The sequence below is a fragment of the Berghia stephanieae genome, chromosome 4 (genome assembly GCF_034508935.2).
Source record: "Berghia stephanieae isolate SIO BIC M18660-M18661 chromosome 4, UCSD_Bste_1.3, whole genome shotgun sequence".
In the NCBI taxonomy this organism is placed as follows: Eukaryota; Metazoa; Mollusca; class Gastropoda; order Nudibranchia; family Aeolidiidae; genus Berghia; species Berghia stephanieae.
Genome location: NC_088363.1, coordinates 51,001,054 through 51,013,553, shown reverse-complemented (window position 1 = coordinate 51,013,553; position 12,500 = coordinate 51,001,054). Strand labels below are relative to the sequence as shown.

Here is a 12,500-nt window from a genome sequence, read left to right as displayed (position 1 = left end):
GTTACTTTGAAACATAGATTCAGGAATCTAAGAGAAATTGAGGATTTAAATTTACTGCCCTGTCTATTTATACAATCCATATAAGTGCACTATGCAATAGTTAGCTTTCGTTCCTGATGCACATGAAGTTTGAAAATAATAATAATACATTGCCTGGGCTAGTTTGATTGAGATAAAGTGCAGAATAAATTTATGATTTAAAAAAGAATTATAGGTTTTAAGTAAGGCTTAACATTGTAAAAGGAATAGATGAAAATTAGAAGAAAAGTCACAGGGTATTTCCTCTTAAAGTCATGTTTTTTAAAAGATGTGATTTTCATTTTGAATAATTGGATATAATTCGGGGTGGGCCAATGGTTAGTTTTTGTCTTCTGCTATTGAATATTTTATCTCATTTATTTTTGGGATGAAATTTTGATGATTTCGGATGAGCATTATAAAAGTAGAATCTTTTGTAGAATTTAAACATTTTAAAGAGATGAAAGCAAATTATTAAATTCAATTTTCCCTTTCACTGGTAGCCATGGAATTCAAGCAAAATAGATAAGAAATGTGTAAATCTCTTTTTCTGTTGTTTTAGTAAACTTATTTAATAGATAGTCTATTTACATGGGCATTTTTATGGTGTTATGTTTCATTATGCCACCTCTATTCCCTCATTAGACCAATAAAAACAATTTTCCAATTTATTATTTTATATCAGGCACCTGTTAGACACTCTTATTTTTTCATTAGTTCTCTTACAATATCCATCATCACATATAGCTTGTGAGTTGGATGGCACTATGAGAGTAAAATACCTTCTCAAGGACAGAATGCTAGGGTCTTTTTTTTCTTATCATTGTCACCCATCAGGCTACTCATTATCTTGACTTAGGTGATACTAGAATGCTTGATCAATATAACAAATTGTCCAAGCGATTCTTCCATTCCATTTATTAATTTTAAATTCCCCCACCCCTCCTATTTATTAGTTGCTTATTTTTACTTTTCTGCTCGGTCCTTATTTATTAATTTATTATTTTTTTCAAGGACCAAGGTAAAGAGTTGGTGACGGTCGATGACTGGATGGTTTTCAACTCGTCTTTTAGCATAGCCAAACTAGTCAAGGTAAGATCACCAGGATCAGGCGTACCTGCCTACTTTTACGGATTGTCCATAATTGTTATGGAAATTTGACATTTACAGACTTATACTGAAATGGAAGAAATATTATGGGATTTTGATTTTACAGCAATTTGGTTGCAGAGATTTTACTCTGACCCGTTAGTTTACCCGGCAGTGATTTGGCAGCTAGGTCTGTTAGATCTGGCTGAAAGTTTTTTTATAGACAAGCAAAGCTGGACAAGATAGGATGGAGAGGATTTTTCGATGGCCATGATCCAGTTAGAGCGAAAGGCTTAAACAAGTAAATAGGTACTCCTCATTCTACCATAGAGAAAGTGGTCTATCTCAAAGTACTTTCATATCAAGAGTAGACTCTTCCACTATTTCACTGCCAGATGGACAGTAAAGTAAATTGGTCCTTTATAAAAATAACGCTCACAGAATTTATGTTTATCCAGTTTCTGTAGCATTAAAAGAACAGTAACAATTACTCGGTAGCCTTTGGATAGGATGCCAGACCCAGCTACATTAACACAGTCACTGCTGGATGGACAGGGGTAACTTTGGGGAAACGGCCTTTTCTGAGATAAACAGGGTGGCTAAAAGACAATTCTAGCCCAGCAATAAATTAGACCTGGCTGCTTTGTCAGCTGTATGTTTGTTTGAAGCTCTGTCACCGAGTTATTGGACTTCGATTTATTTCATTTCGTTTAGGATCAAAAGTTGCAGTCATCCATACATTCCTTGAAGGAATATCTTTCAAATAAACATGTCAACAAGAATCACCCAATTTGTCAAATGAGCTCATCTGGAGCTAATTATCTCTATATCAAGAGTTGGGTTTATTATTAGACTGAAATATTTATTAAATGCAATTGTCAGTTTATCAATAGTAAAATTGAAAGTTTAGGGAGATCTAAAGGTTTCTCAAGCAGTCTTTAAAATTGCTTTATTTGGGAAACATATTTAATTTTTTCCTAATGTGTTTTAAAAAGTAATTGTATACATATACAAATAATAAATAAATAATTGAATTGAACTTCTAGTGTGTATTTTATTTTACTTCATTTGGTCATTCAATAACTCTCAGGGGGCATTTTATCTCTTTTAACCATTTCGAATACAGGACCTGAGAGTTCAACTGGATGAAGTTTTGAAAGAGAAAATCATCAACCCTGGCCCAACTGATTGGAACTGTAACACCAAAGAAGGTGCCATCATGAAGGCCATTGCTGATCTCATCACCACAGAACAGATAGGATGTGGTCAAGAAGATGATGGCAGTATTGGAATTCCGTACTGACGACAACAACTACAACAACAACAAATAATGTGAAGAAGAAAAAAATTAATTATAAAATAACAAATATTCCTCTCATGATTGAAATACTAATTTGGCACTTTTCACTTCTTATTGAACCATTTTTTAAGATCCATCATTTTCTGTACATTTTTTCTTTGGCATTTTATGTACATTTTTTCTTTGGCATTTCATCTTTCCTCACATTATAAACATATCCCATGGTGTTCATTGGCATTGGCTGATTGAATTTCTCCAAAATAATGTGCACACCCACAGAAGTAACATTCAACAATTTTCTGCCCATCAATCATGCTGACTTCACTTTCCTCTTCGTAATTTTTTAAGCACAGATTTGTGCCATTTGTCAACTTCCCAGGGGGTGCAATGAATGGATAATATTTATTCTTTCTTTCTTTATTTTTTTACAATTCTTCTATGGGTTTTATGTTGTGTTTATCGGAAGTCGAATTTCTGGTTTATATATAATAGATTGTAATTCATTCTCACCTTCCTACCCCCACATCCATCTCATTGATCAATGCTGTATCTCAATTTTTGAAAAACTTTTTTTTTGTTACCCACAAATTCAGTGAACCATTAAGCTATGGCTTTTTGTAAAACACTTGAACAAACATTGTTTAATGTTTTCCTGAATTATTTTTTAAATTGTAAGACATTTTGTTGTATTTATTCCATATTCATAAATTAGTGTTCATGAACTTTTTATTCACTCTTGGATTTCATTACCTAAGATTGTCTGAGCAGAATATCATGAAATATTTTAAATTTTAATTGACAAGCTTGGTGTAATTTTTTAACGATTTGATTTGTTGTTTAACGGTTAGTCATTTTTTATTGATATTGGTTTGTTGTATGGTTGACTCACTGTTCAAGACTGTCTACTGTCCTGCAGTTTTCAGGACAATCTAGCATTTTCATGCTTTGTTCCTATGTACCACTCAATGAGACCGTGTCCTTCATTTCAATATTTTATTATTAATATTCACTTCTTGTTCGTTTAATTTTTTCTTGCTTTTGAGTCGATATTTATAATCTCTCATTGCTGTAAGAATATTAATGAGATTTTGGCTAGCGAAGGGGATTTACTCCTGGTCACATATCCTGCTTTTCCCAGATGAATGTTGCATTTTGCATAGGGTTTTTTCTTTATGGTTGTCATTGTCATAATCTAATCACCTTTTTACTATTCATTAGTTCTGTGGTGCAAATGTACATTTCACATGGTGGATAATCCACACCATCGGTCACTTGATTAAATTAAAGTGATAGCAAGCTGCTAGAAGCTGTGGATTGAAAAAAGGAATGAAAAAAATGATGAAGAACAAAATATCAAACACAATGTTTTGGGCCCAAAACCCTTCTTCAGCCAATAACAAAAACAATAAAAGCTGTTATTTTCGTTTTTTTTCATTAGTTGATTAAGTGAGTTTTTTCTCCGTTTTGGCTAGAGACTTTTATTTCATGCACTGATTGATTAAGTTTATCCCCAACGTGTAACTGGGTGTAGTCTTCTGACTTCCCATGGTGGGGAAGAGGTCAATTGCTGTGTCTTCTATTTTCTTGTATTTGTTTTCCGAGTTGCTTTCTGTCTTTGTCTTGGAATGGGATTACTTAGTTTTGTCCTAGCCCTGGCTGGAGTTCTTGACTGGGAGGGAAACAGTCAAATGTATAGTTTTAGTTTTGGGAGATGATATTTTTTTCCTCGTAAACTATCTCTCTGTTATGTGCTTTTGTCTTTTTTATTTTGTTATATATATATATATATATATATATATATATATATATGAGCCAAGGTCAAAAGGTGCCAATTTTTTTTTCTCAAAATAAAAGTGACATAATAGTCCATTCATGTTTCTATATGTGTTGCAAAAACCCTGTACTTCATGAATCAAAGGCCTTTTAGATAACTTTAAGGTCTAACGCAGCATAATATCGTCAACAATACCTATAGGTTGCTGGTGTCACCTGTGACCGGTGACACCAAAATGAGACAAAAAACTCATTAACCAAATGATTTTTGTTGAGTATCAAACTTTATTTAGTAAGTTATAGACAAAAAGACACAATCAACAACAATCATAGTACAATAATATTACCAACTATTGGAGAAAATATTGCTTTTTTGGTGTCATCGGTCGCAAGCAACATAGAATGCAAATATATTATTTCATAAAAATATTTGTACATTAACAACAACAACAATATTGCATATGTTTATTACCAGCAATGTTCAGAAACTTTTGGAATAAAATGTTGGGAAATAATGTGACCAAAGCATATATTATTTAGCGACATTGTGTCACTTGTGACATTAGACCGATGACACCATTACTTATGTCACAAGCAATACCAAATTGCAATTTCGACAATATATCATTAATTTTGGTCAAACCAGTGTAATAACCACAGTTAAATATGGAATTTAATAATATTTCAGAAACCAAAGACTTCAAAAATAGAAATATACATGGAAATTAGAGCATCTGAATGTGACTTGTGACATACGACCGGTGACACCATTACTTATGTCACAAGCAACACCAAATCACACTTTCGTCCATAATATATCATTATTTTCAGTCAAAAAAGCACAATAACCTATTCTAAAATGAAATTCAATAATATTTTAAGAAACTAATTACTTTCAAATTGGAAATATACTTAGAAATTAGTAAAACCATTGTTGCTATTACTTTGGTCAAAATCGGCATTAGAACGCAATTTTGCCTCAATAAATCAAGAATAGCAACTGAACACATATAATATAGCCTGTTAAATGTAATTCAATGACATTTCAAGTTTTGAAGACCATGAAAACAGAAATACATTAGAAACTTCAAACTTAAGTGTCACCTGTGACATTTTAACCAATGATACCAACGGTCACAAAAAGTACCAGAAGTCACACAAACACTAGATAAATATCAGCCACGGTAATGAATTCATGTAACCAGACGATAACATCCGCCCTACTGCTCAAATCTGCTAGTTTGTAGTAATTTAGTGTGTTAATAGTAAATCAAATCAAATTTCTTGACAACCCTTCTTTTATCTGGATTCGTCAAAAGCTTGAGTTTTGTCTTTTTCTTGATTGATACAACACTGAAACATAAAAAATTAGAATTACAAGGAAATAATTAACTGTGTCAAAATCACAGTCTTATGTGAGATGTCATAATATCATATTTGTAAATAGAATACAGCTGAAAACATAATTTTTTGGTGGCACCTTATAATATCCAATATCAAGTGTTGCTTGTGACAATGTAAAATAGCGATGACACCAAAGTTCAACTTACCTTTTCTGCCTGGAGCCACGCTGGAAAGGCAAATGAAAGTGCTGCACTTCAAAGACTGGTAAGAAGGGTGGATCAAAATTGCGAATCGCCATTTAACGAAACAAACTTCCACGTGTTCACGCATGCCGTGTTGCTTGTGACAAATGACACCAAAACCAATAAACCTCAATATCGGCAAAACGGTATACATTTACTCAAAGATTTGAGTTCAGATAGTAAATCTATGCTTTTTTCTCATAATAAAACATTTTATAAACATTAAACATCAGCTTTAAAGTTTCGTGTCGAGTCTTAGTATCGTGCTGTGTTTGATGACACCAAAGGTCACAAGCAACACCAACTTTTTAAGAACTCTATATGAAACTTAATCAGATATGTAATATACTGCAATTACGCTTAAAAGTAAATTTTGACTTTATACTATTAGTCAAACTTCAATCACGTGAGCTAAAACATCACATTTAATTTCTACATGATTTCTAAAAAGGTGATGCGTTGACCTCGTTCTAAGCACATGTCAAACAGCATTCAAATTTCACTTTCAAGTTGTTTATTTCATATTATGTTGAACAGAGTATGTTGAGCTATCTCATTTTATCTCTTCTTCATATTATCAATTGATTACAAGCATTAACCCAATGAAAACAGCCCATAATTAAATAAAAATCAAATTTTCTTAACACTGGTATCAGGCGAGCACCTTTTGACCTTGGCTCATATATATATATATATATATATATATATATATATATATATATATATATATATATATATATATATATATATATATATATATATATATATATATATATATATATATATATATATATATATATATATATATATATATATATAACAAAATAAAAAAGACAAAAGCACATAACAGAGAGATAGTTTACGAGGAAAAAAATATCATCTCCCAAAACTAAAACTATACATTTGACTGTTTCCCTCCCAGTCAAGAACTCCAGCCAGGGCTAGGACAAAACTAAGTAATCCCATTCCAAGACAAAGACAGAAAGCAACTCGGAAAACAAATACAAGATATATATCTATATATGATTTGGGTGTAATCCTGTTAGTGGGGACCCCATGCATTTGTCTGGATGAGACCTTTAGATGATCTCAAACTATGTACACTGATAGTGTGCTCTTGGAATGTACATCTGTTCCCTAATTCTTCAACCCTTTGTCTTACTTTTTCTCGTGTACTTTCAAATTGTAAATCTAGAACCTTTGACTTTCCATTTTCTTCCTTTCTACAGGCACTGAAATGACGTCAATGTGCAAGTGTCGTAAAACTCTTAAAAACAAACTTCTGACCTCCCATGGTGGGCAGGAGGTCACTTGCTGTGTCTTCTATCCCACTTTATCTGTTTCCAGAGTTGCTTTCCATCTTTGTCTTGGTTTGTGGGCTGACTGGTTGTACAAGTTAGTGATTACCATGACAATTTAATGGTATGATTCAGACCTGCTACTTTTACAGATTAAATTTATTTAGACAGAATTTTGACAAGTGATAATCGGCGGTGCAGTTTATTCTTGCTATGTCTTCTATCCACTTTTAGCTGTTTTCCTCCTAACATATTGTTTAATGTCGTTGTTTGGAATGAGATTATTTGGTTTTGCACTAACCCTGGCTGGAGTCCTTAGATGGTTCACTTCCCATAGTGGGCAGGGAGGAACTTACTGTGTCTTCTATCCCTCTATATATCCGTTTTCCAACTTGCTTTCTGTTTTTGTCTCGGAATGGGATTACTCCATGACTGGGAGGGAACAGTCAGATGTATAGTTATAGATTTGGGACATGATATTGTTTTCCTTGTCTCTCTGTTATGTTATGTTACATTTTTTGTTTGTTTTAAATATATATTGGTTTGTAAACATTTTGAGTGTATTCCTCTTAGTGGGGACCTGTGTTTATTTCTGGATGAGACTTTTAGTTGATTTCATACTAAGTACACTGATAGTGTGCTCTTGGAATCTAAATCAGTTCCCTGTTTGAACCATTACCCTTTCTGGGTGGGGATCCTGACCTCCCATAGCAGGCAGGGAGGTACATACTGTGTCTTCTGTCCCCTTATATCTGTTTTCCAACATGCTTTCTGTCTTTGTCTTGGAATGAGATTACTTGGTTTTTTCCTGGCCCTGGTCGGAGTCCTGGCTGGGAGGGAAACAGTCAAATGCATAGTTATTGTTTTGGGAGATGATATTATTTTCCTTGTAAATGTTATGTATTATTATATTTTTTTGAATGTATAATGTAAGCATTTGAGTGTATTCCTCGTTGTTGGATCTTGTGTTTGTGTCCAGATGAGACTTATAGGTGATCTCAAACTAAGTACATTGGTGGTATGCTCTTGGAATCTACATCTGATCCCTATTTGTTCCCAGTTCCCCTTTGTCTTACCTTCTCTTGGGTGCTTTAATTGTAATTCTAGAACTTTTTACTATCCCATTTTCTTCCTTTTTACTGGCGCTGATATAACCTAAATGTGTTGCAAGCGCTGTAAAACCCTAAAAAACAAAAACAAACGAACCATTACCATTTGTCTTACTTTTTCTTGCGTGCTTTCAATTGTTAAACTATTCACTTTTTTGACTATCCCATTTTCTTCCTTTTTAAATTAAATAAATGAATTGAGCTTTTGTATAGCGCAATATCCACTAAACATGCTCAAAGCGCTTTACTGTCCTTTTTTTTTTACTGGCGCTGAAATGATCTAAATGTGTCGCAAGCGCCATGAAACCCTTAAAACAAAACAAACAAAAATGCCTGGTTTCTTTATTGGAGATATCCACCCCCCGCCCTTCACCCTCCTTGTAAATTGTAAATCATCTCGTTGTTATATATTGTTATAGGTTTTATTTATTGACCTGCATTTACTTAGCATTTAAGTTTAAGTATCATACAGCTCTTGGTGAGGATTTTGCACTGGTGTCTGGTTGGAAATTAATTTTTCTCTTTACTGATCTAGTCTCCTTGTCCCACTTTTTGAACTGACCTAAATGTGTGACAAGTGCTGTTAAAAAAACAAAAATAAAAACATAGTTTACTGTAATTATAATGATTACTTTGTAACCACCTGAGCCATCCCTTCTGGCTACAGCTTGGTGTCTTTTATCGCTTTTTATCCCCCCATCCCCTTATATTTATCTGTTTTCCAACTTGCTTTCTCTCTTTATCTTGGAATATTATTAGTTGGTTTTGTCTTGGTCTTGGCAGGAGACCTTGACTGGGAAGGAAATACTCTAACTCTAATGTATAATTGTAGTTTTCGGAGATCTTTTTCCATGTAAATCATCTCTCTGTTATGTACTGTTATATTTTTGTTGTGAATATAATGATCTTTCAGCATTTGTGTGTATTCCTATTGTAGGATCCAGTTCTTGTTTCTGGGTGAGACCTTTAGTTGATCTCAAACTACACTGGTAGTGTGCTCTTGGAATCTTCATCTGTTCCCAGTTTGAACCATTCCCCTTTGTCTTACTTTCTCTCTCATTTTCTTCCTTTTTACTGCTGTGAAGTCGCAAGTGCTGTAAAACCCTTAAGAACAAAAACAAAAGACAAACAAAGCCCTTTTGGATAATATCCTGTTGTTTTGTCATTGTGGAGCCTAAGGCGGTTTCAGTCTCGCTTCTCTGTTATTTTGCTCTTGAATCCACTTCTTATATCTGTTTAACTTGTCTCCCTTTGTCTTCATTTTGTTCTGTGGTGCTTTGCTATATTTTTTCAACTTTTCTTTCATCTTTCTTTTTACTGGCGCTGAAAGCCTGGCCTGTAAAACCCTTAGAAAACAAACATACATTTCTGTTTTTATCTCTGAGTGAGACTATTAATATGGCTTTGCAAGTAACTGACCGAAATTTCATGCTTAAATTGCAGGTGGTTTGGTTTTTGTGTCCTTTTGTTGTATTTTTTGAAAATCTCGTAATCATTTCTCTCCTATGTCATTAACTATTGTTACTTTTTACAACACAGGATTTGACTTTTTTGTTTTCATTGTCTCACTTTTTCTTGAATGCTAATCTCCAGGTTTATAATATTAAAATTTATTATTGGTTGCCCCATCATCTTCCTTGTTCCTCATGCTGGTGTGGCCAGTACCTCCTAGAAACAGGCGAGATTTGGTTTTGCTCTCATTCTATATTATAATTATATGTGAGAACACGATGGTCTTACAAGCTATTTTACAACATTAAAATAAACATTGTTGTATGTAACTGGTCTTCATTGTTGCACTTATTATTTATGTTCTTAAAAAAGGGTCTTAAAACTTGATCACTTTTTTGAAGTTATGATTAGATTACATTAGGATCAGTGATGTTAAAGACGAAAATAAATGAGGAGGAGGAGGATCATGAGGGTGGTGATGCTGGACTTGGGCCAATATCATAATATAATTAGATGGTAGGTGGATTCCCCTTAAAGAACTGAACAAGCGTGTATGAAAGGTGCCAGAAAAAGCAAGAAAGAAAATTACAAGAAAAAAAACAACTATTTTTCTTTCTTGCTTTGTCTGGCACCTTTACTTTCATACCAGCCAACAGCCTCACTTAACATGAAGTACAAGACATAGCACCTGTTTGGTGATATTCCAATTCCGCCCCCCCCCCCCCCCCCCCCCGACAGAGATGGTGCTGGTAACAGGTGCTCATTTACACCTGAATACGGTGAGATAATGTGAATAAAGGGCCTTTTCCAAGGACTCAACTCATGCGACGTACAGAGCGGGCCTCGAACTCAAGACCTTCCAATCTGAAAACCGAGTGTCGTACCACAAGAATACATAGCCACACAAACACTGGATAATATTAATATTTATCCACCTCCTTATAAGACGGGGGAGGAACGCGTGCCAAAAAGGAAAATGAAAAAAGTCAGTCTGATGTCTGCTTCAACTGCCAAATGGGCTCCGAATGGAGGACACGTCTTTCATAAGACAAGACTGTCCTGATAGAGGGTGGAATTGCAGATTCCAGTTGGAGGTTAAGCCATACCATCATACCGTGGAACATCGGTGATGGTGGGACCAGTCTAAAATTCCTGTTATGATCGAGTCCTGCTATAGCCGAATTTCCGATAACCTAAATGGCCTAAATCACGATCTCTCTCTCTCTCTCTCTCTCTCTCTCCTCTCTCTCTCTCTCTCTCTCTCTCTCTCTCTCTCTCTCAGCGATAGTTGCTTGTATGTTTTATGCTCCGCACTGTCTGCAGCAGGGCCCATGTTTCACTGAAAATGATGTAACATAGTCATAAGTATCCAATACACACACAGAGAATATTCATGAACTAGGCCTCCGCTGCCTGAGCATAATGAGTGAGTTTCCCTGCCCCTGATATAACCGATTAGGCTCTTAATCTAAAAGGTCCCTGCTATAGCCAGTGAATATTATTAAAGACAAAGAGGGGGGAAAAAACGATTTAAAAAAAAAAAAAAAAAAAAAAACCCTGGTATAACCGGGTCCTTGATACATCTGATCCTGCTATACATTGGTTCCATTGTACTAAGATTATTGTTATGGCATGAAACTGCAAGCGTATAGTACTTTCCTTTTTTGTTTTTTGTTTGTTTATACTGGGCTGTTGGAATTTTCCTTAGAGCGAGGAAACATTGGCCACATTCATCTTGCTATGTACATTGTCTATCGCCCTGCATAACCTTTTTAAAGTCAGTGGTCGGTGGAATTACCTTCAAGATAAGGAGATGGTTTCTTCATCGGTCCTCATCCTTGATATATCTTCTAGTAGCCCAATGGTCCTTTCCACAAGGCTTTGAGCCCCCTTGTTCTTGAATGATGGCATTTGGTTTCACCGAGGCCGTTCCTAGTCTTTAGCTGACAGAGAGAAGTTCAAAAAGACCTAATATTTTTAATGTGAGAAATTATATTTATACTCCCTTGTAATTTTTTATAATCTCTTTTTAGCACAATATTTATTTCCTTATTCAGAAAAGTGGGTGGAGCAGACACCTATGTTGATAAAAACACTGACACTTTCCTACTTATTAGAGTTTGAAGCGACTTTTTTTTTTGGGGTCGTGGATAGCTCATACGATAGAGTCACGATCTCCCCGGCCAGGCTGAGTTGTCGTGCAAGTAAGGTTGCGGGTTCGAGCCCCTATCGCCGCCGCAACGTTTTTATTCTCTGTTGTCTTCTGGCACTTTCCTACTCACTTCTTTTCTAGTTGTTATTCTTTCCTTATTGATGCACTTTGTAACCCTCATAGTCTATCCCTCTTGGCGGGATCATGTGTTAGTGTCCATCCCTATGTGGGGCTATGTAGTACCTTAAGGTGGTCGCAAACTGGACACAAGGATGGATTGTTCTTCGATCTAGTTCCGTCCCCCCCCCCCCCCCCCCCTTTCTACAAGCCCTCTTAGTCTTTCTTTCATGCTTGCAATAGGGAAGAAAAGTGTGGCGTCAAAAAAGTGGTTCCTATTTCATTGGAAGTGAAAAATCACTCTGCTCTACAGCCTGCAGAGTGATGGCATCTTATTTTCAAGTCTAAATAAACACTGGTTGTCAATAAAGCTCATCCATAATATTCGCTTTGACGTTTTACGTCCCATAATCCTAAGAATCTGCCCATACATCCAGCTACTAAATATTATGCCACCTTGATGCAACTTATTCTTTTTAAGTACTCTGGGGGACTGATTACACACATAATCCCACGGATTTAGGAACCAAAACATAGAGGGTTTGATGTCACGACTTTTCTTCCCTATTATTTTAAGTGCAGACATTTTATCTCTTACTTCTAAGG

At 35.1% G+C, this 12,500-nt stretch overlaps 1 protein-coding gene across 4 annotated transcripts in view; it reads left to right on the top strand.

The window, feature by feature from the left end:
• The window catches only part of LOC144970770 (ATP-dependent DNA/RNA helicase DHX36-like), a 37,762-nt gene extending 34,019 nt beyond the window's left edge, over positions 1 to 3,743 (top strand). For 2 of the 4 annotated variants that reach the window (XM_078910774.1, XM_078910772.1), the window contains exons 29-30: positions 1,033 to 1,110; positions 2,234 to 3,743. In XM_078910774.1, the coding sequence (XP_078766900.1) occupies positions 1,033 to 1,110; positions 2,234 to 2,410 (255 nt within the window). In that variant the 3' untranslated portion in view covers positions 2,411 to 3,743. The remainder of the gene's footprint in view (positions 1 to 1,032; positions 1,111 to 2,233) is intronic. The other 2 variants (XM_078910773.1, XM_078910771.1) reach the window with 1 other exon arrangement.
• Positions 3,744 to 12,500: the final 8,757 nt, after the last annotated feature.